Source organism: Theropithecus gelada, chromosome 6 (genome assembly GCF_003255815.1).
Source record: "Theropithecus gelada isolate Dixy chromosome 6, Tgel_1.0, whole genome shotgun sequence".
NCBI classification, from domain to species: Eukaryota; Metazoa; Chordata; class Mammalia; order Primates; family Cercopithecidae; genus Theropithecus; species Theropithecus gelada.
In genome coordinates this window covers 79,081,644-79,108,797 of record NC_037673.1, presented here as the reverse complement: position 1 = coordinate 79,108,797, position 27,154 = coordinate 79,081,644, and the positions used below count along the sequence as shown (strand labels likewise).

Here is a 27,154-nt window from a genome sequence, read left to right as displayed (position 1 = left end):
TGAGGTTTTTCTACAATTTTAAAATAGCAGTTCCTTTCTGAAGTGCATAATGTCACCACTTCCCTTGCTTTCCAGGTTCTGTATTTTTAGGATTACACTTCATCATCCAGATCTAAATGTATCTGTGTATCTGCTAAAGTTAATGAGGTATAAGAGATTATTCAAAGGTCACATTATCCTCAACTGCAGGCACATTATCCTCAACTGTCATTTGTCCGACACTGATGAGAATTTGAGTCTTTTATGTAATTGCTCATGGCACTACCATGGCTTTCTATGAAAATTATGGAAGAGAGAAGCTTAGTTCTTTGTAGCTGCTCATTTCCTCTTAACTTTGTTAGTACTCACCCAGGAACCCTGCCACCTCTACACTGCCCTCACTGCTATAATACTTCACAAAACCATGAGCACGTTTGAAATGGAAACAACCTTGGGGAACTTTGTATTGGTAACTGTAATGATGGGAATTTGGAGGCCAGGTTGAAAGGGAGGATCTGTGAGAGAGGTGTGGAGCTGATAATTTTGTAGTATTTAGAATAATGTAAAACCTGAGACTTTTTATACCCAGCTTCCCTCATTCTTAGGACAATAGTGCCCATATTGTTACGTATTTTGCTCATCTATGGTTATTTAGTTCTGAGTCAATGGCAAGCTTTTATACTTACGTGAAAGTTTTAAATGCCATTGTTCTTCGTAAAAGAAAGCTACAAATTATGTAGATATTTTTGAAGTCTTGAGTAGTAGTTTCTAGCTAAGATTCCATGCCTATGAAGAAATTTGGTTAAATGATTTCATGTGTTTTCAGGATGAACAAATTCCTCAGCCAAAGAAGCTGTAAATGAGAATTACTTAGTTTTAAAAGCTTAAAAAACACCTTCAAAGATCACTATAATTTAAAAACCTATTAGGATGAATTATTGAGCTATATCCTGCATCACAAAGCCAATTTGGAAACTCAATTTAATGAGCTTAGTTGTCAATATTTGCTAAATTAATTGGAAGATATTGTATTTTCCCTTTTTTGAGCTGTGTAGACACAGCCCTTTTGGCTAGAACACACTTTGTTACTTATAAACCAATGAACTGAATTCTGATGAGGTCATGTTTTGACGTAGGATGGGGACAAATAGTAAACTTTCTTAAGGATTTTGGAAGATACATGAAAAGAGGCAGCCAACAGAGATGAGGACTGACTGCATGAAGTACATTGGAGAGAACAGACGTTTCTGCTGCTAAAAACTATTAATATATTATTTTTATTTTTATTATGAATTAGTATAACTAGGTACCACAGTAAATCAATGATCATAAAACTTTTCATTGTATGTAGTCAAAAATCAGAATTGACCCATATTTTAAAATCTTTCTATGCCTTCTCAGAGTCTGGTCATCATTTAAAATATCTGTGAGTTGCCTGATTCTTGTTGTTTATCAACTACTTTAGAATGACACATGGGATGCAGTGGTGAGCTTAGTGTTTTTGCAATATGTAGAGAAATTGTTACTGCCACATTTGTGATGGCACCAAAGCTGTTATGTAGATGTTTTGCAGTTGTATTTTGAGATCCAATGTTAATATAATGTTTAACTGACAGCTGTTGAAATTTTGAACTTTTAAAGAGATTAAAAATTGTAATGAAATTGAGTCTTAAAATATTGTTTTGTTGTCTCAATTAGAAACACTTTCAAATGCATTTAGTTGAAACTGATGTAATGATCAATTTTCTACCTGTATAAACCCTAGTGCTAGAAATCTTATTTTAAAAACTCTTGTTTCAAATTATAAAACCTGTAACTAAGAGGTTTGTATTCATTTAGTTGTGTGCATAAGAGCACAAGAGTCTAAACTCATTTTTATATAACCTACATTTAAAAGCCGTCCTAAAAATTCTAAATTCTAAATTTCCTCCACTGCGCCTGGCCAATTCTAAATTTCCTAAAAATTCTCAATTTTATTTGTACATTATAATATGAAGAGGAGAGTTATTCTATATATTTCAAATGATGTATAGCGTGGGCAAATAAGGAGACCTCCTCTCTACAAAAAGTCAAAAATCATCCTGGTGCAGTGGCACGTGACTGTGGTCCCAGCTATATGGAGAGCTGAGGTGAAAGAATCACTTGAGCCCAGGAGGTCAAGGTTGCAGTGAGCTGTGATCACACCATTGCACTCCAGTCTTGGTGACAGAGACAGACCTTGTCTCAATTAATTAATTAATTAATTAAAATAAAATGATGTAAAAGAATAATTTTAAATGAAAGTTGTTTTATTTGTTTTTGTCCTTTTTTTATTTGTGCTTGATAAGAAACAATGAGATAGCAATCTAAGCTGTTGACAATTCCCCGAACATTCCTTTAGAGTGTTCCAGACAAAATTATACATAATTGGTTACAAGGGGCCTTCTGATCAATTTAAAATGCCTCTGTTTAGGTTCATTCTATTTAAATTCAAATTCACTAGGGAATAAGTCATGTATACCTTTGTAAAGTCCTTAATTTAGTGCCAAATTCTTTGTCAATGTTCAAAATTCATTTACTATTACTGACCATAATAATGAGTCGTTTGATTTTACACATTAAGAAAAATATTTTCAAGGTCGAACTTTATGTTATTTAATACAATGCTTTGTTATTGATCAGATTTTTGATCATAGAATCAAGAATGAGTGAATCTATAAAATGATATCTTTCCTATATGAGTATGTCTAACAAGCATATCCATTAAAGAGTATTTATTATAAAGCAAATATACCATGGTAGCATTTAGCATATTAAACCACAAAGAAATTATGAGTTAGCATGAGAAGTGGCAACATTACTTATTTATATTCTGACAGATTTAATTGTCTTTTAAGAATTGTTCATGAGGTAGTTTTATTTTTGATGATCTTTATGTACAATGATAGAACATAGATGTTTTCTACTGCAGCCTATGGAGGATGCATTTTTAATAGCATCACAATGTAATATTCATATTGGTTGTCTAGTTTTTAGTGTTCTTTGGGAAAATTATGATTTTAGGGCATAAAAAATAGGATCAGTTTTTCAGAGATAAACACAGGGGAAGATAAGAGGTTTATTTCCTTTTAATGTCACCATCATCATCAAAATGTATTGCTTAATATTTATTTATTGACTTCCTCTACTATCTAGTCCAGAAACAGGCTATTAATTATGGAACACACGCCCATAAAAACCTATATGAAATCTCATGTAACTGAAAAATTTTTTAGTAGATAGTGAGAATACCTACAGAAACATGCTAAATATTATCTATAGGTATTCTAGACTTTTAGTTACTCAGAGACAAGAAATACGTGATCCCTACATTTATTAATATATCTGTGTACTACTTTCCCCATATATCCTAAATATTTGCTTAAAGGCTGTGGACATGAACATTATAAACACAAAATACGACGTGTGCTTTTGCTCAGATAGGACTTTTATATTTGTTTTAGAAAATCAATAAATAAACAAAACAACTGCAGAATCCACTTAAAAAGCTGGTTTTGGAGAAGTGTAACCCCCATCTCAAGGATTATCTAAAGCAGGTTCTAAGGGGCCAGTGAGCAGCCTGAGCAAATGCACTTCGATTAGGTGAAAAGGTGCTGAGTTTGTCTCAAACTCTGTCAATATTCTCTGAGAGAGAGCTAGCAAAGAGCAACAGCCAAAAACAGGAAGTAAATTGAATTGCTACTTAAACAAGCATTATTGATATTATCCCTTTAAAAATCCATGAATTTATTTGCTAATGAGGACAGTCCTAAAATGCAACATAAGTAGAATATACAATCTGATATCTCCAGTAAGAAAAAATTAAATCATAATCGTAACAGCTAACATGGAGCTTGAACATTTGGCGTCAACTCTTTTAATTGACAGATAAAAAATACTTGACCTTAAAGCAGTTGAATCACTTATTCAAGGGTCACACAGCTAAAAAGGGGTAGATGAAGAAATGAAACTAAATTCTACCTTTCCTCCGTTGTACCTATTGCCGTATTTCCCCAACTCCCCAGGATAGCTCCAATTTACATGTTACTGTTTTCCTAGTATAGTTGTAAGTAGTTATCCTACTTACTCTGTGCCTGGTTCGATGATAAATAATCCTATGACCACATCAAATATCAAATAATGTAATAAATATGAAATATAGGGAAAAGAGAAAAGAATAAATTATGTAAGAGTGGGTGAGAAAGAGTTGGAGGTGATGAATGGATAAATAAAAGCAAGAAAGTAAAACAGAAAAAGCTTAGAAAGAGAATTAAAAATTTGGGGGAAAAACAGGATAGAAATAGGCTGATTTCAAAACATGGAGGAGAAAATGGAATATAAATTATTTGTACATTTAAGAATGCAGGTTTCCGAGTCATGAGGATCCTAGGTTCAGCCTCCCATGTTTTATACGCATGGTACAAATTCATGATTAAGTGAGATTTCTGAGATCTTTAATTAGAAAAGAAACCACAAGTAAATTGTGGAAACATCCACAGCTAAGTGATACTCCAAAAAGCAGTCATTTTAAATGATTTGCTCTAAATCTAAGCAGTTTCTATGCAAGTGGCGAAGGTATACTTGGAGATTCCTTTAGCAGTAACTTCAGGCATTGGCAAGCCTAATAAATATTAAACTGAAATATATGTCCTTATATTACTCAAATATGGTGGTATATATTGCCCCCATAAAAAACTGGGAAGTCTATGGTTGACTTGCTCATTTCTGTTTCTGCCACTGAATCTTTTTCTCCATACCCTGCCAAATCTTCGCAAGAAAAACTTGACATTAAACTCCATAACAAATATTGTTCATAGAGAAGCCATGTTAAGAAGTTCTTGGATCTGAGAATTGTAGTTCAGTATTCATTTTGTTGTGACATTTCATTTCTTCAAACTTAGAGGCAGTGTGCCAAATATTCACCATTTATTATACATTTGCTACTTTTTTATTGCCCTTCCTTTTATTTTTGAGTGACCTTTTCTTCCTCTTAATTGTCCTCTCTTAAAATCTCCTCTATCTTCTTCCTCTTTTCTACTCCATTTCCACCCACTTTCTACCCTTTGATAATTGAGCCCATAAGAGCAGTGTATTGGCTTCAGAGAAGAGCAGTGGGCCCAGAGTGATGCTTTGAGGGACCTGCACTGCCAGTCCTGCTGAAATCATCCAAAGTCCACAGCCAGTGTTAGATATTTGCGAGACCATCAGTAAAATGACAATTATCCTAACCTTACAGGAAATAAACCATGGCAAATAATAGTTTATAATGACAAATATATTGTTTAAATTGTTAACCATTTGTGGATGAGAATCGTTCTGATTATACATTTTTTGCCTTAATTCTTACAAATGTAGCAACAATATAGTTTGTAAAATAAAAGGAAAATACTCAGCCATCTGCCTATTATTTTTAGAAAATGACTAATATGTTATATGCATTCCTTTCCAGTGTTTTAAAGTAACTTTTTTAATTACAACACACAAACACACACACACACACACACACACACACACACACGCACTGTAGATAAAAAGAAAAATGAGGAAAAGTAGAGAGAGGAAAAATGAACATAAGCATGGCGTTATTTCCAAGAATTGGGAAGTCTCAGAAGCTCAAACCCACACCCAGAAGAAGAACGCCCAGTAATCTTAAAAACTTAGACCAGTGGGTCTCAAATTTGAGCAGGCATCAGGATCACTGAGGGGGAAGGAGACTGCTAAATACTGATGGCTTGGCCCCACCCCCAGAGTTTCTGATTCAGTGTATCAGGGGACCAAGAATTTCCATTTTCTAGCAGTTTCCAAGTGCTGCTGCTGCTGCTGCTGGGAAGTGACTCCTGAACTCATTCCAAATAGCAGATTTATGGGAGGATTTCATCTGTCTCTGAGATGGAGATGTCCTTGATTTGCTATTTTTCTTACATTTATCCATAACAATCAATCAAGTTTGAGGCAGTCCTCACCAACTTAATAACAATACCTTAGTATTTGTGATTTGTATACTTGTTCAAGAATACTTTTAAACCAGGGACACGTTGTCATTATTTCTATTTTGTAGGTGAAGAAATTGAGACCTGATGTACTGGTTGTGAGATCTGGAATAGAGCTCACTTTTCTTCCTTCTGATCTATGATTTTTCCCAGCTTGTCAGGTTGCCAAAGGATCATGCCCAGGGTAAGGGAACAACAGGCTGCCCATGTCCAGACTGAAAGCTCACCACAGTGAAAAGGTCTTGGCTGGACATCCAGTCCATGGCATCAGAAAAGCTTTTAAGCTGACTTGGTAGCTTGAACTTTCACAGAACTATGCAATATGACAAGGAAAATTCAAGCTTGCAAGAAGCATTAAAGGGTTTGCAAGACTGGCTAGGAGAGAGCCGACAGCACTCATCAGGGGACCTGAGACAATGATAATGGTAGTTGGGAATGTGTCTCTGGGGTCACACTGCCCAGATTACCAGCTCCTTGCTGTACATGCTGCGTACCTCACCACCCTAAGACTCCACTTCTAGAACCGCAAAATGTGTCTAACAACATACTTACCTCAACTGAGTTTTTCTGAGAAATAGCAGTTCAGGAAATACGTAATGTTAGCTCTCAAGGCACATGAAGTAGCACACATGCCTTTCATTTGCTTTTATCTCCACATTACCTAACATGATCATGATAATGATAATGTAGTAGACACTTAAGAAATAGCAGTTGACCATCTTGGTATTAGACTGTTGATATTAGTATGTCTGCATTTCTATCAAACTATTACTCTTTCACATTGGATAAGGTATATTGCTTCCAAATCGTTGTTTGATTATCAAGAAAGCAGGACTGTAAAATTACATTCCTATCATCTGTCTTTGACTATGAACATAGACATTTCAGTTTGGATTCATCTTGTAGCTGGCTGCTTGAGCATCAGGGTTTGTAAGGCTGTGAAAGGAGACCTTCAATATGTGAATTACAGGTGAACTGAGAGCACTCATTCAGGAGCTGATAATAGCTGGTTGTGTAAAAGTCCCCCAGATTGTCTAAATTTTAGCTCATATCAAAACATGCAAATTTTTACCTAATATACCTAGACATTGAGAGGAGGCATGATTACAAAATGCAAATAAGTAGGACTCGGATTTATTCACTCACATGACCACCTACTATGCCTGAGCTGTCCTTTTCTACTGGGACCAGCACACAGACCCCTGGCACAGCCCTTGACTTCAATGACCTCAGTCTGGTGTGGAGCACCTTGTTTTGTATATCTGATGGCTCAGACACCTGAAGACTGGAACCCTAAAGTATACTTTTCTAGTTTCCTGTCTACTGGTGAGATGGTTGTTGTGCTTGCCAGGGTAGCAAAGATAATTTCCATTCTCACCTCCCTGGATTGTATTGATGCCAGCACAGGGTACTCCAAAGTATTCACTGATAGAGACCTCTAATCACAAACTACTGCACATGTCCAACGTACTTGAATTTTTCAAAGATGGTATGTATCTATCTTTCTGTGTATCTCTGTGTATGTGTGTCTGCATTTCTATCAAACTATTACTCTTTCACATTGGATAAGGTATATTGCTTCCAAATCGTTATTCGATTTGGTTTTATCAAGACTTTGTCACGGTACCAGAGTGTTATAATTAATGAGGCAGGGCAAATCATGTTAAGAAAAATACCACCTGACTGCCTTCTCAATATGTAAGCCTTGGGAAAAATGTGTATGTTCATACATAGCACAAGTCAAAGTTTTAAGATCATAGTAGTTGTAAGTTTAAAAGCTTGAATTTAAAAAGGCAACAAAAGAAATAATAAATTAAATTTGCTTGAAGGCAAATACGGACTTTGCCACTTACTAGATGTGTACCTTCCAGCAAGATTACTGTCTGTATCCCAAGAAATGGAAATATTTGTGTCACATTATTGTTTTAAGGAATCCATGAGCCATTGCAGACAAAATGCTACCCATAGTGCTGGCAAGCAGTAGACATTCCAGGAAAAGTGTTTTTATCCTTGTTTATTCCCCGTACTCCCTCACAAGCACTCAAGATGTTTGCAATTTTAAATTAGGTTGTTGGATGGTCAGTACTTTAACGCATTGGAATGGACCCTTAGTAGTATAATTTTAAATACTATGGTATGGAATTAAAGGAGATATATAGACAGATGTGTCATATTTTTTTAAATGAATGAAATTCAAGGTGGCTGCAGTGGTAGGATGCACAACTCTAACCTAGTGTGTGTATCATATGCACCTTCCTATAAATTACACTATACATGACCACACTAATGTGAACATTAATTTAGCAAACTCTCCACTTTTGCTCATCTTGACTCCTCATCTAGAATGTCTCCTGTGTTTGATCGTTAAATTATACACCTTCTTTATACCCTCTCCTCCACAGCGCCCCCTTCTCTGATTCCTGTAAACAAGCAGAGAGCACATCACACCTCTAGTACTGTTTGTCTATTGTTTCATATTTGTGTTTACAGTTATCTCAATTATATTCCAAATTACAAAAGGCCACCTTTATATTTGTTCACCCAAAGCACAATCCTGGGCTGAAAATAGGTAACATCTTAAACTGTAATTTCTTGGACAAAAGTTAGTGACTACAAACCACCACCAACAACAACAACAAAAAAATAAGCATTTCAAAAAAGTCCTTAGAGGAAAAAGAAAGTGAACTTCTGAAAATAAGATTAGTAAATCAGGTAGAATTTTGAAGGTAACATTCTTGGTTTCCTGGGCAAAAAAAAAATTCGCAATTTGTTCGCTTATCTACCATCTTCTTTCTGTGATATAATGAAGAAAAAGAAAGGATTTAAAGCACACGTGAAAGACTAAAGCCATCAGCTTCACAGTAGTGCAAATCTTCACAGGGGAAAATGCAGAGATGTGTTTCAGTCTCAGAAGAGACTTGGAGAACTTCTGTGAATAAGTGAATTCGGTTCTGGAGTAGAGGCTCTCCTACAAGGACCTCCAGGAACAGACTCAGAGCTCTTTAATAAGTATTCCAGGCAGTCAGGCTTTCTTGGAAAAAACAAATTAGTGTGAGAAGCCAGTACTGTGCAATTTCAGTTTTAAAAATAGCCAGTATTGTTAAGGCTGCTGTGTGCATGAGAGAAAAAGAAGGTCCTTGTTAATTTTCATGTCGGCTTCCACATTAAAACAGAGAAGCTCCACTGAAATTCTTGCCTGGCCAAATACTGCAAAGGTTATAAGGTTCGTATCAATTAGAATCACTTTTGGTCCTTCCAATGACAAACTTTTGGGAGGGAAGAGGTTATGTCCCCTTTTAAGACATCAGTCTTTCGATAAAGGACAGGCGAGTGATGGCTCTGCCTCTTTCACTTAGGACCAGAGCTGTGCCTCCCTGTCTGTTTCAGCTTTTCATTTGCCTAATTGCCCTGGGAGGCTGGCAGGGACGTTCCCTGCAACCGTGGCTCTGCTGACTGCAGAGACCCTACCTGGCACTCGAAGTTGGTGCGTCAGCATTTTAGGTTGAAATGAATGAAAAATCAATCAGGATGACTGCAGTGGTAGCGTGCACAGCTCTAACCTAGTTTGTTCATAATTGTCAACTATTCACCATAGACCCAAGCAGTATTTAAGATGGTAAGTGAATCTCTAACAAATGTGCTGCTTCTGCTTAATCGGGCACTTTTTTTTGTCCTCTTTTCTATTTGGAACGAGCAAGTCTAACCTGCTTAGGAAGCCACATGTAAAATGAATGATGATGTCAAGTTTCATGCAAATATTATCTGCTCTGGCTTCAGATTCAATTTCTAATTAGACCAAGTGATAAATACTCATATAGAGACATAACACATTGCTGTTTTATTAACTTGTGTTGCAAATTCAGAGGCTTAAATGTTTTTAAGGGTCTGTTTATGTTTTTGCCACATCTCTTTGTTACTTGCTGTAATTCTCTGTATCAAAACTACAGTGTTTTAAATTTCTAGATTTACAGTTCTGCAAAGATAGAGTTAAACACTATTTGGACTCTGGCTGCATGATGGTAGCTGGAACTGTTCAAAGCTGCCGTCTTCAGCTCTCAAAGGCAGCTACAGTAACTTTCTGAAAAGATTGGGTTAAATATTTTTACAGACCCATTCTATGATGATAAGGCGGTAATAAGTTGTGCAGTGCAACACTCCAAAGGGCTCCAAATCTCACAAGCCTCTTTGTATGTGATGCTCTCGCAGTGAAGAAGATTCTTTGGGCTATAAAGATGAAGAGTCTACTTCTTCTGGTGCTGATTTCAATCTGCTGGGCTGATCATCTTTCAGACAACTACACTCTGGATCATGACAGAGTTATCCACCTCCAAGGTAAGGAAACACAGCTTCTCTTACCAAAGCCTAATTAATTTCAAGTGACTTAGAGTTGAGATGCTGGGCTAGTGTTTCTTAATTTTAGTTCTGCTGCATTGGCTTTTTCTTTCCCTTTCTGCTAATTGGCAAACGTGTTCCCTGCCTTTTGAGCACTATTGCATTACAGTAGAGTTAAGAATGGGGACAATTAAAGTTGAGTAGCTTAAGAATGTCCAGCTGCAGTGAGTTGTTGTAATCGTTCAAGGCTGTCAAGTGCAGTTGCTATCTTCAAGTAAAATGGAGGGCATAAAGTTCATTTAAATGCAAGTCAGAGAGAGAAAATAGGAAGTAAAACTTAGGATATAAGGTCATTCTGTTACAGTAACTGTTTAATCATTAAGAGAAACAGTATAGATAAAATGAAAATTAGACAAGCTATTGTCCAGGAAAAAAGTACTTTACCCTCTTATAATCTGCTTCAGTAAAGCTTTAGCTCCTATAGACCAATACATTGCCCTTCCACATTTCTGTTCAGCGCAGCTGAATCCTAAGCCTGAGAGCTGTAGCAAGATTTGAGGCTGCAGTACAATGCAGCTATTTCCTCAGTCCCAGCTTCAGATGAGGGACATCCTGCATTAAGAAAGCTGAGACTTATGCAATAAGAGGAACAGTTCTCTCCTTGCCCTTGGATACTGAATAATTAAAAAAGGAATTATAGAACTTAACAGTTTAAGCAGATGATGATAATTTTAGATAAACTCAATCAGGGTACCAGAGGCATGATAAGTTTGCCAAAAGACATAAAACTCTAAGTTATATCTTCAAGGTCAAAAGCGTAGCCTCAGTAAACTGCATTCACTGTGAAAAGTATGACTTGTGAAGGTCAAATGATAGTGTAAATCTGTCTAGAAGTATTTTCCTGTACGTATTATGACTACCAAAATAGAATTCTGAATTTGTCTATGTCCAGCTATTTTAGACACATCTCTTTTAGTTGTGTTTGCTTCCAACAGATTTATTTTTTTCTCTGTTGAACTGAGAAAAGAAATTGTAATCATAAATTTTACTCTGCAAGCTGCTGACTCAGCTGTTTCTGTGATATATAGTAGAATCAGAGCTGTTTCCCAAAGACCATATGATATTTACACGTAGAAATTTCTAATAAGGAATAATACCCTTTTACCTTCTAGTGACAGAATTCAATTCAGCCAAAATAGTAATACCTAGTCATTATTAATAATGCCAGTTTTATATCCAATGCAATAGAAACTTAAGCCGTGGTTTCAAGTTATTAGATGACAGATACCAAGGGTGTATTATAAACTGTGTACAAACCATTTAATCAAAATTGCACTCAGAGTATGAGACCAGTATTTTTAAAATGTACTAACATTTGAAAAATTACTCCTATAAGTCATACTCAAGTTATCTCAGGCAGGAAAACTTCCGTTACTCCAGCCTTTCCATTCCCATCTCCTCTGTTGAAATTTAGTGCAAAGGGATTTCTGACCCAGAATATCAGGATCATCCAGATTATTTGCATACACTGTCCACATTTTTAAAAAGGCTTGATAGTCCACTTCATTTTAATTGTAAATTCATATTCTTAGAAAGTGCAGGCTTGCCTCGAAGAGTTGCTAAAGAGCTTTCAAGTAATAGAACTGTATTTGGCTTGTGGAAATTTAATGCTGAAATGTGATTTGAGTCATAGGATTATGATATTATGCCCATAAACCAAATACCTGTTCTCATTACTTTTTTCCCAACAGTTTTTTATGATAGCATTCAGATTGAATTTTCAAATCCCATAGTTCTTCAGAGAAACTGCTTCCAAGTGACCTTCCGTAATTCCAGTTGTCTTTTACAATGCAAAAATAAATCAGATGGCACAAGAATCAACAAAGTAGATTACTTACTTGCTTTGTTGCTTACTTGAAATACTGCATATTTTCTTGTATTTAAAACTTTTATTTATCAAACATAGCCCAGAAGGAATTTTAGGGAGCTGAAATCCTCACGAATTTTTTGAAGAATTTAGTCAGATGATTAAATTAGCTATCTCAATCTCAGATTCTTGAATGGTGCTGATAAGCAGTATGAGCTTCTGTTAGTGACAGAAAATAGTTGAAAATTCACGTTACTATAAAAACATCTTTACTCTCTCCTGTTTTTGATTAAATTTCTATTTTATAGATACCAATTTCCCAAGGTCTGAACAATATTGGGAAAATAGTGCAAATCATCCTCAAATTCTTCTTGGCTGCCTTGATACAGATGCTCAACATTTTAATGATACATTTTTGAGTTCCATGTGTATGAGTTAGTTAATTATTTTTCTGAAGGCCTCCTCATAATGTTGTTGGGAGAGGTTTTATAGATATATAGACACACAAAAAAAGTTTAATCTGGATATTACAAAGAGAGAGAGAGAGAAACAGAGAGAAGGGAAAAAAAGCAGATGACCAGTAAAGAAAATAGCAAGTGTAGACCCCTATGCAAAGTGTTTCTAGTGAAAAACATTTCTCTGGTAATGAAAAAAATCTCTCCCAGCTTCCCATGGAAAAAGACTTAGCTTTAGATAAAAAGTTCACATGCACTAATCCATTTCCTTTCATTTTTCATTGAAATAATTTGGTCATACAGGAAAGCAAACTTCATTTGTCCACAAAGTCTACTAAAAATATGCAATCGAGATATTAGCTTGTATATAACATACTGTCCTCAATGTAGGCAATAGTTATCTTCTCAAATACTTCTACAGGAAGAGGGGCCACTGTTAATACCCTCTCTATACTCTAAACTAATGGATTTTGTTCCTCATGTCACAATGTGGCTACTTGACTTTTAAATCCTTTGAAACTTGAGACCATTAGGAAGAGTTTTATATGGAGTATCAAATCACACAGAAAGAATAATATTTACAATATTTGTATCAGGTCCAAAAACTTTGTGTAGCCTTTCAACTACCAGTAGAATTTCAGAGATGAAGAATACACTCTTTAAAACACAACTTTTTAGAAGACATTTATAGATAAGAGAGAAATGTTATGACCATTTGCCCATTAACCAATATACAAAGCAAAATAGATGAACATGTAACTGCTTGACTTCATCAAGGTCAGAGTCAGTGCTTCCCGCATCTGGTGTTCAAGCAGATGTCTTCTGATGACAAGTTTGAGTCTTTCCTGTAATGCCACTAGCTAGCTTAGACCTTGGAAAATTTACTTAATCTCTCCAAATCCCAGTTACCTCATCTGTAAAACTGGGCCTAATGCCTGCTTATTCCACAGAGCTTTGTGAGAATTAAATGAGAAAATATGTGGCAAGTGTTTAGTACAGTGCCTGGTTCCCAAGAGCTGATACTTATCCAGGTGGTTGTTATCATTATGTTTATTGCTTCCTCCCTGTTATGGAAAATTGATTTTTAAATAGAAAACAGACTACAAATACTGGTCAAAAAAAGTCATACTTTTCGAAGTACATTTGTTAACAGAACCATATCATCACCTTAGTTCTAATAACGTAAACATTTTATAAGTTCTTTTCTTTGCCTTCTTTAATTTCACAATTTAAAATTTCCCCATTTGTATTATTTTTATTTTTATTTTTATTTTTTGAGATGGAGTCTTGCTCTCTCACCCAGGCTGGAGTACAATGGCTCAATCTTGGCTCACTGCAATCTCCGCCTCCCAGGTTCAAGCAGCTCTGATACTTCAGCCTCCTAAGTAGCTGGGATTACAGGTGCCTGCCACCAAGCCCTGCTAAGTTTTGTATTTTCAGTAGTGATGGGGTTTTGCAATGTTGACCAAGCTGGTAACTCCTGACCTCAGGTGATCAGCCCACTTCAGCCTCTCAAAGTGTTAGAATTACAGGCGTGAGCCACCGTACCTAGGCTCCCCAGTCACATTAAACATTATCTGACCATTTTTACTTTCCTGGTAGAAACTAAAGCTTTCCAAACATAAATAATATTTTCCCTTAATGTACTTACTATGTGAGCACAGATCCACTACTTTAAATTTTTGTAAGGAAGAACAAGAGGAAATCCCAGAAATGAAAACTGTGTCCTTCTATTTAATAAGTAAAAGTAATGGTCACTTTTGTCAACAAATAAAACAAGTAGGTTTGCTTAAAGAAGAAATTGCCAGAAGCTTGTGTCTGTAAGTAGAAAAAAATAATGTCTATCCAGAACCACTGGCAGAAGTGCACACTCCTGTTCACTGTTCCTCCTCCTGCTGTGTGTCCTGAACCTGCCTCCCCTTCTTCAGATCTGGCTCAGTCCTCACATGGACTTCCTGCTAACATGCCTCCCTCCCTCATCAGATTGTCTCTCAGCTTTATAACTAACTCCAACTATACAGCAGTGCCAGGCACATAGTGGGTGCTTAATATATATTTGTTGATTAAGTGAGTGAGCAAATGAATGAAGAATGTAATGAGATACTTCTAAATTGTCACTACCATAATGAGCATTTGTTGAATGCTGTGACATCGCTGGCATTTAGCAGCACATGACACATTGTGTGCACTTAATGAACGTTAGCTAGATGACTGCTTTCACTCCGTAATGTTGGCATCAGCTATATCATAGTTCACACAATTTAAGAACTTAAAAGGACTTTGGTGGAGATGGTCTAGACCAATCCTCCAATTCACGAATGAAGAAATCAAGATTCAGAGCTTTGCATTGCTTGTCCCAGGCTACCTGGCTGATAAAAGTCTATTTATCTGGCTAACCCCATCCTTTTTGTCAAATCTGGGCTCATTTCTCACCTTTTTAATGAAGTCATCCTGACTACTGCAATCTGTCACCCGCTGGTATCCTAATCTCTCTCACCCTTCTTTTCTTCCTCTCTGTAGCAATGGCTGTATACTCTACTTATTTTTATGTAATTGTTTGTCATCTGTCTCTACCACAAGAATATAGAACAGCTTTGCAAAGGCAGGAATCTTTGTCTGATGTATCCCAGTCACATAAACCCAATAACTGGCACATAGTAGGTGATCAATACATGTTTGCTAAATAAATCCAGGACCAAAATCCAGTTATTTTTTCTAATCAAGTTTTGGTTCAGCCTTTCCAAATCCCAGGAAAATATTTTCAATTCATGGAATGAGAAGCAGCAGATGAACAAGAGAATTATGAATTTGGGTAGCAAATTTTGTTTGGTCTTGTGAATGGCTCCCACATAACATGCAGCATCTGATACTCCATGAGAGTCCACCAAAGACAGGTTGCAGCAATCTTCCTCATACATGTAGGCAGCTTTGAAGAGTATTGGATTTACATTTGGTCACTGCAATGCTATACTGTTCCTTATGTAATAATTGCAGAGTTGGGATTTGGTGGTATAAAATGTATCACAAGGAGGAGGTGAATTTAATAATGTATGATCACAAACCATCTGCACAGCCAAAGTTTTATGGAAGAACTGGATATGTGTTACTCAGTCTTAATTTTCTGTCTCCCACCTAAAACTTATTTGAACTCTCTGAGTCTGTTTGGAAAAGTTAAATCAATTTATTTTTGTCTTTTTGAGGCAGAATATCTTATTTGCAGTCACCAATGCAAAATCTACAAATACCAGGAAAAATTCTGCAAATATTTCATAAATCATAGGGGGAAATATTTGTGTGTGTGTGTGTGTGTGTGTGTGTAGAGAGAGAGAGAGAGAGAGAAAGAGAGAGAGAGAGTTAATAATTCTGTCTAAAAACTAATAGCTATAAAACATCAGAGAATTCCATCATGGAATTATAAAAATTAGCACACCATCCATATTAGATAACTAAATCTAAAATTTCTTATCAATTTACCAGAGGGCATGAAACCAAAAATGATAATAAGAACCTACTGCATTAAACATAGACTTGCCATTTGATCAAACTTAGAATATCACCATATTAATACAATAAATGAGCTTAAAAGTAAAGAACAAAAGTATATATGTAGGAATATACATACATATGTAAAAATACTCATATATTGCACCCATGCATATACACCCATAGACAACTTATTTATTCAACAAATGTGTTAGGCACTTATGTGGAGGCATTAGGAATATGATGACAAAACATACAGTGTCTGCCTTCAACAGCTTATAGTCTAGTGAGAGAGACAGTCATTACTAAGAATAAAGAGTTATTAATCATGGTAACAGAAATATGTATTTTCTTACCAACTTTGCTTCTGTCAGTATGCATAATTGCTAGCCCATGTCCTAGTCTTCTTTGCATTTGTGTGTCCTTTTGAGAAAACAGAATTCAGCCGTTTGCTGAACATTGGCCATCTCCATGCAAAACACTGGGTTATTCTCCGTGGAAATATAAACCATCTCTTCAGTGTGCTTACTGACAATATTATCAAGGCAACAAGCAAGCAAGAAAAAATAAAATAAGTGTTAAATGAAGGTGCAAATGTAGAGAAAAGAGTAATTAGTTACCAAACTAAAAGAGCTTACTATTTAGAACTTTGAACCATATCCATTAAATGTTTAATCACTTAATAGGGCTGAACTCATAAAATACATCTTAAGAATATTTCTAAACTTGTATTGAAAAATCTAGAATGCTGAATTCTATGTTATTCTGTGAACTATTAAAGCAGTATTGTTCTATAATATTTCCAGGTATAAAAGCTTGTATTGAATAATCTTTGCAGGTAGCAACAAATTCATACTAAACAGACATTGCTTTCCCTGTGTCATCCTTTGTGCTGTAATCAGCATAGTATGTGTGAAGCCAATGATTATTTGGAAACTCTCCCAAATACCAAGAAAACCCTATTAAATAGTAAAGGCTTTCTCTTTGGTTGCAGCTCTGCAAGAACCTTGACTCAGCTAAAGAACTAACTATAGCTTAATGGCTTAGTGTTACAGTGATTTCAACACGATGATGCTCTGATTTTACCAAATATCAATAAATAATAGTTTTAGATTCTTTATTGATTATGTTCTTTATTTTAAGTGGAAAGTGGAAAATTACCATTTTAGAAGAGTCTTTTGGAATACAAACACCAAAATGCTAACAAATTAAAATATTCAATCAAGAGGTTATCACACTAATAGTATCAAGGGGAGAAATGAAATCTTTTTAAAAGAAATATTCTTATTTCCAATGAAAACATTAAAAACATAGGAAATCATTCAAAATAAAATTACTTCAAAAATATTTTGTGTATTTTGTGTTGTCACAGTACACTAGCCCTAGACTTGTCTGCCTTCAAGAATGATTATCAAGTAGTCAGTACAAATGGTACCATTTTAATCTTGGCTTAATTCAACATGTTGGTTACTTGACTTCACTGTTAGTCAGTGACTAATCACCACATCTAAGGTGGGTGGAGTAATTTTTCACATGCTTGCGGATTGTGCTGTGGAGTGTATTGAACAAATAAATTAAATAAGAATTCTGCCTACCTTTTCCAAACACTGTCGACTCAAAAGAAAAACAGACATTTTGGATTTGGAAAACCCAGAAAGGCCGTAATCCATCAAGTATAAAACTAATGAAGTATGTTAGAACAAGAAGCATTTTACTACAGTCAAGAACGGAGACTCAGTAAAAAAGTAGGAGCAAAGAGTCCTATCTTATTTCTAAAGAGGGATTGACAGTTCAAATTAAAAACGCTTTGAAAATATACCCTGGAAGAGAGGAGATTTCCACTTCTAGCTGAGTCTATTTGAAATGTTGCTTCCCTCCCTGCTTTAGCTTGTTCCTGGAAAGCATTGGAAATTATGTTTGTCTTTTTGGCTCAGAGTTACTGAAGGGTAGAGAAAGAGCAGGTGAAAGGAAAGACATGTAAGTCAAAGATATGTGTAATGTAGCCTTTATACATTACAAGATATATGACACAAATATATTTTCTTTGTAGATGACTATATTTGTTCAGAATGATTTCATGATTATCTATGACTAATAATATTGCTAGCAAAAAATAATGAACACTTTTATACAAGGCTTTTTGTTCTCTTTTTTTTTTCTTTTTGGTTTCTTCAGCACAGAGAGGTAAATTATAAAGTTTTAAATTTTCAAATTTTCTTCTCCAGTATTACATGGGTTATGAACAATTGCTTCTTACTTTATCTTGAAAAATGTTGTCAATTATGCTGTCAGACTTTAAATCTGCAAAAATCTGCATATGATTATCTTTATATCCTCATTTTGCTTTGACTTTTATCACAGTCATTAACAAAGGGTCCTAATAGCTTAAAGTATTGAAGCACTGAAAAGCTGATTAGATAGTTAATGTTTCATTTAAATGTTTCTGTATAAACAGAATACCTTATTCTAAAAGATGCATATAGTAACAGCATCTTATAGACTTCCCAGAATATATTAAAATCAAAGTGTGTTCCAAAATAAAGCTTCTTGAACTTCGGCCTTTTTTCTTATAACTCATTATTTGGCTTACGTACATAATTGAATAAATAAATGAAAACAAATGTACATATAAATAATAAATATAAAAGTTCTTTTTGGCAAGGCACAGTGGCTCACATCTATAATCTCAGCACTTTGGGAGGCCAACGGTAGCAGATCACTTAAGTCAGGAGTTCAAGACCAGCCTGGCCAACATGGTGAAACCCCGTCTCTACTAAAAATTCGAAAATTAGCCAGACCTGGTGTCTCATGCCTGTAGCCCCAGCTGCTTGGGAGGCTGAGGCAGGATAATCACTTGAACCCAGGAGACAGAGATTGCAGAGAGCCAATATTGCACCACTGCACTCCAGCCTGGGTGATAGAGTGAGACTCGGGCTCAAAAAAAAAAAAAGTGTTTTTAAGGGAAAAAAGACTGTGAAAGAGCACTGAGGGGGCAGTGAGCTCAGTGGCGTTCATTCGCCATTGAGGACTAGTGTGGGAGGTGCTCCCTAAGCAAGGACATCAGCTTGAGATCTGAATAATGAGTGGGAGAAAGTCATATCAAAAACCAGAGGCAGAGCATTCCAGGTAGAAAAAGTAGAAAATGCAAATTCTCTGAGATTGGAATAGGCTATCAGGCCTTGGGCTTTCAAACCAAAAGAAGCCCAAGAGACTGCAGCCCGTCAGAGTGGAGGTTGTGCTTTCAGAGAGTAGGCAGGAGGCAGACCACAGTACTTTATAAGTGGTCTGGAGTACAGAGTTCATACTTTATTCCAAAATCATTTGAAAATGTTTAAAGGGTTTGAGCAAGGGTGACACAATATGATTTACATTTATAAAAGTCCATGTGAATAACGGATTACGGGGCGCCAAGAGTAAAGGCGAGGCTACCTTTTAGGAGGATCTTGAGAGTTCAGGTGAGAAATCATGGTGGCAGGGACCAGGATGGTAGCAGTGGAAAAGGATGGAGATGAACCAATTTGAAAAGAAAAAAAAAAAGTGAAGGAAGAAATGGCAGCAATTACTGATAGATTGGATGTAGGAATTAAGGGAAACAGACACATCAAGCTCAGCTGCTAGAGTTTGGCATGAACTAAAGAATGGATGATGGAGGCATAAACTAAATTGAGAAAGACTGGGAGAACAGATTTGGGCAAGGGACAGGGGACTCAAGTTAGTTATTTGTCATTCAATATAGGACCAACAGGAAGATGAGTTTACTAGTTTCGTGCTCAGGAAGAAGTATAATGCAGAATGTTTTGGAATCATCAGCACATAAGTGATATTTATCACTATGGGACCAGATGAGATCACCCGGGGAGGGGGGATATGCAGACAAAGGGAAGAAGACAGACCTGGTATGAGTTTTGAAGACCCTCAATACCAACAGCTAGGATAAAGGAAAATGCAGAGGTCACATATTCACTTCCCAGAGTCTGATCCTTGATCACTGATGTGTGGAATTACCTTTCTCATACGATGTTTTAAAAATTTAAATTAGTTGCAAGCACTTGGATATAGGAGATTTTTGCATTAAAGATGCATTTCTAGCCTCTGTTGAAAAATCCTAAGGCCTGCTATTTTTCAGCTTTCGTCCTCATAGGACAGCATCACTGGGAACCTGTATCTGCTGCCTGTTTAGAACAGGGCCTGCGCTCCCCACAATAGGTACAACCTTTTCCACTCTTTATCATCCTCACCATGCCCAGGTGCTCACTTCACTCCCCTCAGCCTTGCCCACCTGGGCATTTGTGTTTGACTTACCTTTTGTTTTGTTTCAGCACTAAACTTATTACCTGACCCACTGAACTTATTACCTGACCCACTATAGGCTACTGACTCATGTTTGTTAGGTAAAAAAAAATCACAGTTCCTTTTTTATCCTCTATTGCCTCTAGGATTGACTCCTGTAATGGTATTATCTTGACGTCTTCTTTACTAAGTGAAGATATTAGCCTTATCAGTGTATACAACCAACAGTGTCATTCTACAAATTACAAATTACTTAACCTTACACTTCACCACAAAGTGGAAGTGGTCTGAGCGGAGACAAGCAGAGTTGAGCACTACGCCTTTACCACATAAAGGCACATTTCCAGTAATTAAGGAGTGGTAGATAATTACAGCCTAATGAAGAAGAATGACTCATGCTAATGTTTTGGTTTCTCCATATCCTTTGAAACAAACCTCTAATATAGTTAAAATCCTGAAGAGTATGTTTATATTAAGAATGTCACTCAACACATTAGTGAAATATTCTAATTTTATTTCGTTTTCTTGTGTTCTTTAATCGTTCTATAATTATGATAACCTGGTTTGTGTTTTCTAGGTCTAAAACATAAAAATTAAATGCTAGTTATTTATCCATAAATCTTTGATAATACAGATAAATTTAAATTCTGAAAATTATTAACCAGAGCAGGCAACTCTAAGTTGACAAAGATACTAAGATTATTTTTACTTCTATAACAAGTTCCATCAGAATTAACAATGATAACAATAGTAATAAATTAATATTAACATTTAAAATCACTTACCATGTGTATTTCTCATAAAAAGTTCATTACCTGGGTCATCTCATTAAGTACTCATCACAAGATGGTATAAAGATGGTTAACCAGCCGGCCATGGTGGTTCATACCTGTAATCCCAGCACTTTGGGAGGCCAAGGCAGGCAGATCACCTGAAGTCAGGAGTTCAAGACCAGCCTGGCCAACATGGCGAAACCCCATCTTTACTAAAAATACAAAAATTAGCCAGACATGGTGGCAGGTGCCTATAATCCCAGCTACTTGGGAGGCTGAGGCAGGAGAATTGCTTGAACCTGGGAGGCAGAGGTTGCAGTGAGCCGAGATAGAAGTTGCAGTGAGCTGAGACCATGCCATTGCACTCCAGCCTAGACAACAACAACGAAACTCTGTATCAAAAAAAAAAAAGATGGTTAAACTCCGAAATTGAGAGAGGTTATATAGCTTGTCCCAGGTCACGTGATTGTTAGGTGGTGAGGATGAGATTAAATGCAGGCAGTGCTCCAAACCCATACATGAACATACAGCAATATCAAAGCCTTTTCATGGCATCTTTTGCATGACACAATAGGTTAAAATGGTCCCCATTTTATTCCATTCAATTTATATAACTATTTTTCAGAAGAAATCACTAAGAAAAAGAAAGTTTGGTCTTGGGCTTTAGAGAAACTTTTCTGACAGGCCACCATTGTAATTCTTAACAGGGGTAAGAGGAGCAAGGAATGGATGGCAGCTGCAAATACATACATTCCACACCCACCCCAAAGACAAACTCTCTGAAACTCCCAAGGAAATAGAGGAAGGGGCAGATAGGATTTGAATGCTATTGATATAGGTAGATATAAATGTAGATATAGATGGATAGATACAGGCACAGGTATAGATATAAATGACATAGATATAGATAACAAAGACATGGACATAGGTGGAAAGATAGTGATAAGTTTGTTTAAAAAGGCTTCTAAAATAGTAGTCCTGAAATGCACTCCTGCCTTGCTAAGAACCATTAGATTAGGCAATCCTCAAGAGTTGATGAGATGTGAACTTCTCAGGTACCAGTACTTTCTAGGAATTGCCTTCTGGAAGAGCACAGTAAAGAAGACAGTGTAGAAGATAGAAGCTGTTCTGTACACCTGGCACACTTTGGACATGTAAATGTTTGCTAGTAAGAGTCAACCTGAGCTGGGCACTCACTGTAGAGCAGGCACCAAGTTAAGTTCTTAATGTGAATTACTTCCTTTAACCCTCATAAGAGCCCAGGGATGAAGATGACTTACTTCCATTTACTGATGAGGAAACTGAGGTACAGAAAAGTTAAGTGACACAATGTAAGGTATAGTCCATATGCTTAACTAATACTCTATAACTGCTGAGAAAAGAAATGAAATAATGAATGTGGAAAGGCAGAAGCCACAAAGAACTTTATCAACAGAACAGAGCTAAACTTCTTCCTCACACTCTACTTCTTCCTGCTAGATTCAGAAAAGAGAATTAAGAGGAAACAGAATATTTATCAGGATATTAACAGAGTTTCTGGTGTACATCTCAGAACAGTGATTTTTAAACTGTGCTCAGTTGACCTCCTAGAGCTCCTTGGGGCCTCGTGATGCCCATCTCAAGCAGAGAGGCTCACATTTATAAGATTACATGGAAAAGGTTTGTCTTAGATATCCTTTGGTATTGAGCAGTTTCTCATCACATAATCCATTTAGCTCTGAGGAAAGAGAAAATGACGGATTTGGTCAATACCTACAAGAATGCTTCATAGCATGTCACATGTGATAATGCATATCTCAACAGGAAGGCAAAACATGCTGTTTGAGAAATTATAAAAACACAATTTAGCTGCAGATTGATAGGAAAGAGCAGAGCATGAAGACTGTACAGTGGGTACAGAGAAGGTAGCCCCTGGCAGGGTTGGGAAATGGGCTGTATGGGAGGAGTACGATCTCGTAGCCTGTGAGACCAAACAGCAGGGTCACGATGATGAAAAACAGCACCAATCACTTTATATCAAAGAGCAATCTCCACTTATCCTATATTCAGCGTTAGGTTTTTTCCCTATATGGTTCAAAACTAGACAACAATTACTATCTTTGGCAATAGTATCTTTAAAAAAATAGGGAAATGCGATGAAACATGTATTTCATGTTTTAAATACATGTTTAAAGATCACATTTTTAGTAAACACAGCAATAGGTATACTGAGAAAATAAAATCCTTCAATTATAATAATATAATATAATTATGGCTACCAGCTTCTTGTGTGTATTTCCAGAGACTCTAGATAAACGGTTTTTGTTTGTCTATTTGTTAATTAAATTCCCTCAACTTCTACACTTGTTTTTATAAGATTTTTATTTCGTTTGCGCATGGGTGGTACATTCACAGGGTTCAAAATTGTTTTACTATGGAAGTGTACATGTGAAGATGTCCCAAGCCTTCCTCTACCCACTTTTCCCCACAGCTTCTCATAGTCTACCAAGGCTGTTAGTTTCGTGTGAATCCTTTCAGATATACTTTATGCCAAACTACACAAACTTTTGAATTCTCACAAATGGTAAGAAGCACGCATATTCCTCTGTATCTTCAGGTCAAAGTTTAAACTTCCAGGTGAAAGCAAAGATGTGCCAGAGAAAAATTCCAGATTTTTTTTTTTTTTTTTTTTAAGACAAAGTCTCGCTCTGTCACCCAAGGCTGGAATGCAGTGGTGCAATCTTGGCTCACTGCAAACTCCGCCTCCCAGATTCAAGCGATTCTCCTGCCTCAGCCTCCCAAGTATCTGGGATTACAGGCACACACCATCACGCCTGGCTAATTTTTGTATTTTTCGTAGAGACAGGGTTTCACCATATTGGCCAGGCCAGTCTTGAACACCTGACCTCAGGTGATCCACCTGCCTCGGCCTCCCGAAATGCTGGGATTACAGTTGTGAGCCACTGCACCCAGCTCCAGGTTTCAAATTCAAATCAGGTAGGTGAGGGCACAAGGCAAGAATGAGATCATTTTTCTACTACCCTTCTTACTGTCTTCCCTTCCAGAGGCTCAAGATCCTCTGCATTCAAGAATAGCTAGGAAGCGAGCTAAAACTTGGTCTCTGATAAAAGTAATGAACTCTTTGAAAGAAGAGTAAAGGCTGGATGCGAAGGGAGGGGGTCAGCATGGATGGGGGTGGGCACCTGGAAAGGTTTCTGATGCGATCTGATTAGACACATTAGAATCGTGACCAAAAGATAGGTTCTTCTGACTCCAGGTGAGCAGTTTCAGGAAAAATTAGATTTCTTCCAGTCTGAAGGAAACAAAATAATTATAAAGTTAAAGGTTAATAAGTAAGGCACTCTTTATTTTCCAAATTATGTGTCCTACAAAAATGTAACATGTGAAGTACAATGAGAGACAAATGTTTAAATTGCATATTCTACTTAAATATGGTGTCTTTAATGTGTGTAACTATTTTTATAAAGTGTGTTCGTTTTAGAGAGGTAGTATGGTGTAAAGCAAGCTCAGATATCCATGTTTACTGACACAGCTAGGTCCCAGCTGTATGCAGCACTAGTATATTTCAGTCACAGACACTTATTACATTAGGCACTATGTTGATGCTGGAGAAAGAACGTAAACAAGGTAGAGTGATTGTTTGCAATAGACTATGGTAAGCACAGTGACGGACACAAATCCATCCTGGCTGCTCATTCTCCTGCAGGCTTTGGCTACATTAAGGAAAATAACAGCTTCCAAAGTGTTAGTATTACACATCCAATTTCACCAAAGTGTTAACAAATGTCACAAAATAAAGTATTTTTAAACCCTTGTGCATTTTTTTTTTCATATAACTCATTATGGAGCTGACAACTGAGTCTATGTCTATCAGTTTGGAAAGTCAGAAAGAAATTAACTTTCTGTTTGGGATGATGAAAAGTTTTGGAAAGGGATAGTGGTGATGGCTGCACAACAAGGTGAAAGTAATTAATGGTACTGAATTACACATGTAAACATCGTTAAAATAGCAATTTTTAAAATATATATTTTACCACAGTGGACAAAATTAAATGATGGTGGTAGAGTTTTTTCTTGGAGAGATTTTTTTTTTTCTTTTTCTTTTTGAGACAAAGTCTGACTCTGCCGCCCAGGTTGGAGTGCAGTGGAGCGATCATGGCTCACTGCAACCTCCGCCTCCCGGGTTCATACCATTCTCCTGCCTCAGCCTCTCGAGTAGCTGGGACTAGAGATGCCCGCCACCATGCCCGGCTAATTTTTTGTATTTTTAGTAGAAACGGGGTTTCACCGTGTTCGCCAGGATGGTCTCCATCTACTAACCTCGTGATCCGCCCTCCTCGGCCTCCCAAAGTGCTGAGATTACAGGCGTGAGCCACCGCGCCCGGCTGGAGAGATTATTTTTAATGTTCTTATTTAGCCATCTTAAACACATTCCCCAGTTGGATTTATTATTATTATTATTATTATTATTATTATTATTGATCTAGGAAATCCAAAAGTCTCAAGGCTACTTCATCCATACACCGGTGAAGAAAGTAACCAACATCAAGACTGGCTATCTTGCACCATCCTCAATTCATTTTAAAAAGATAAACTTATTTTTTAACAGTGAAATTTTGATTTGTATCAGGGAGGTTCCCAAGGGCTTCACTTTCAAAATGAGTGGTGTAAGGACCATGAGAAGGGAGGGATGAAAAAGGCGGCTTTCTAGTGGGAAAGGCTCTCTGGAGAGGAGTGAGGAAGCCCCTGAGAGCTGATCATCCCTGTCCTTCTCCAGGATGGCTCCCAATTTCATGTACCGTCATCGTTTCCCATGATGATTCATACAGTATATAACTACAAATGACCTAAGTTTAAAGTGTGACTTTGTATGGATTAAAAACATAAACTTTGTGACTCACACCTGTAATCCCAACACTTTGGGAGTCCGAGGCAGGTGAATCACCTGAGGTCAGGAGTTCTAGACCAGCTTGGCTAACATGGTGAAACCCCATCTCTACTAAAAAATACAAAAAATTAGCTGGGCATAGTGGTACACACCTGTAATCCCAGCTACTTGGGAGGCTGAGGCAGGAGAATGGCTTGAATCTGGGAGACAGAGGTTGCAGTGATCCAAGATAGTACCATTGCACTCCAGCTTGGGCGACAAGAGTGAAACTCTGTCTCAAAAAAAAAAAAAAAAAAAAAAAAAAGCCAAAAACACACATAAACTTTGATCCAAAGCACCCTTTCCTTTTTCCTATCACCTAGATTTCTGTGGGTATGAACTGCCAAACAAATTTTTATGCTTTTATTAGGACTAAGAAAAATAGGCAGTGGTTCAATGTCATAGTTTTAAATTGTTTTTCTTCTCCAGTTGTGTTTGTCCTATTGTTTAAAAGTCTTCATCTAAATTTCATAGCAAGTATAAAGATCAGTTGTTTGCTCAGGCCATTTCTTTTATTATTTGGTGAAACTAAATGATGTCCTCTGGATTTCACAGCAGAATTTGTAAGATAATAACGAGGCCCCAGCGGTTCAGTGAGTCCCCATTAGTGTTCTCACCAGGCCCTGTTGTTTCCCCTGGAAACAACTCTGAGCTTTGAAGGGCATCAGATCTTTCAAGTCATTGTCACTAATGGAAATGGGGAAATTATTTACCTGTAAATTGCACTTTAAAAAATTTCTGTCCCCCACTGGACATCTGCAGTTTCCCCAATTTCAACATTCAGCCTCATTTATGGACAAAATTAAGCTCTTCAACACTATGCAAATGTTTATGTGCACCTTTTCATACTGAAAGGGAAAGGAGAAATGGACAGTTGTATGCTACATAGTTTTATTTAAAAAAAAAAAAAAACAAGCAATACTTATTCTAATGATCAAGGTTTATTTTTATCTTTTGCATTTCAATTGCTGTGCAACAGCCTGCTAATCAAACAGTTCTTTTTTTTTTTTTTTTTTTTTTTTTTTTTTTTTTTGTTTTTT

At 36.6% G+C, this 27,154-nt stretch overlaps 1 protein-coding gene across 2 annotated transcripts in view; it reads left to right on the top strand.

Annotated features, from left to right (window-relative positions):
- Positions 1-27,154, top strand: part of HAPLN1 (hyaluronan and proteoglycan link protein 1) — an 84,624-nt gene that overhangs the window by 39,302 nt on the left and 18,168 nt on the right. Inside the window, exons 1-2 of one of the 2 annotated variants that reach the window (XM_025388982.1) lie at positions 8,394-8,440; positions 10,194-10,319. In XM_025388982.1, coding sequence (XP_025244767.1) covers position 8,440; positions 10,194-10,319 — 127 coding nt within the window. In that variant the 5' untranslated portion in view covers positions 8,394-8,439. Of the gene's footprint in view, positions 1-8,393; positions 8,441-10,193; positions 10,320-27,154 lie in introns of those variants that run through there. The other variant, XM_025388983.1, reaches the window with a different exon arrangement.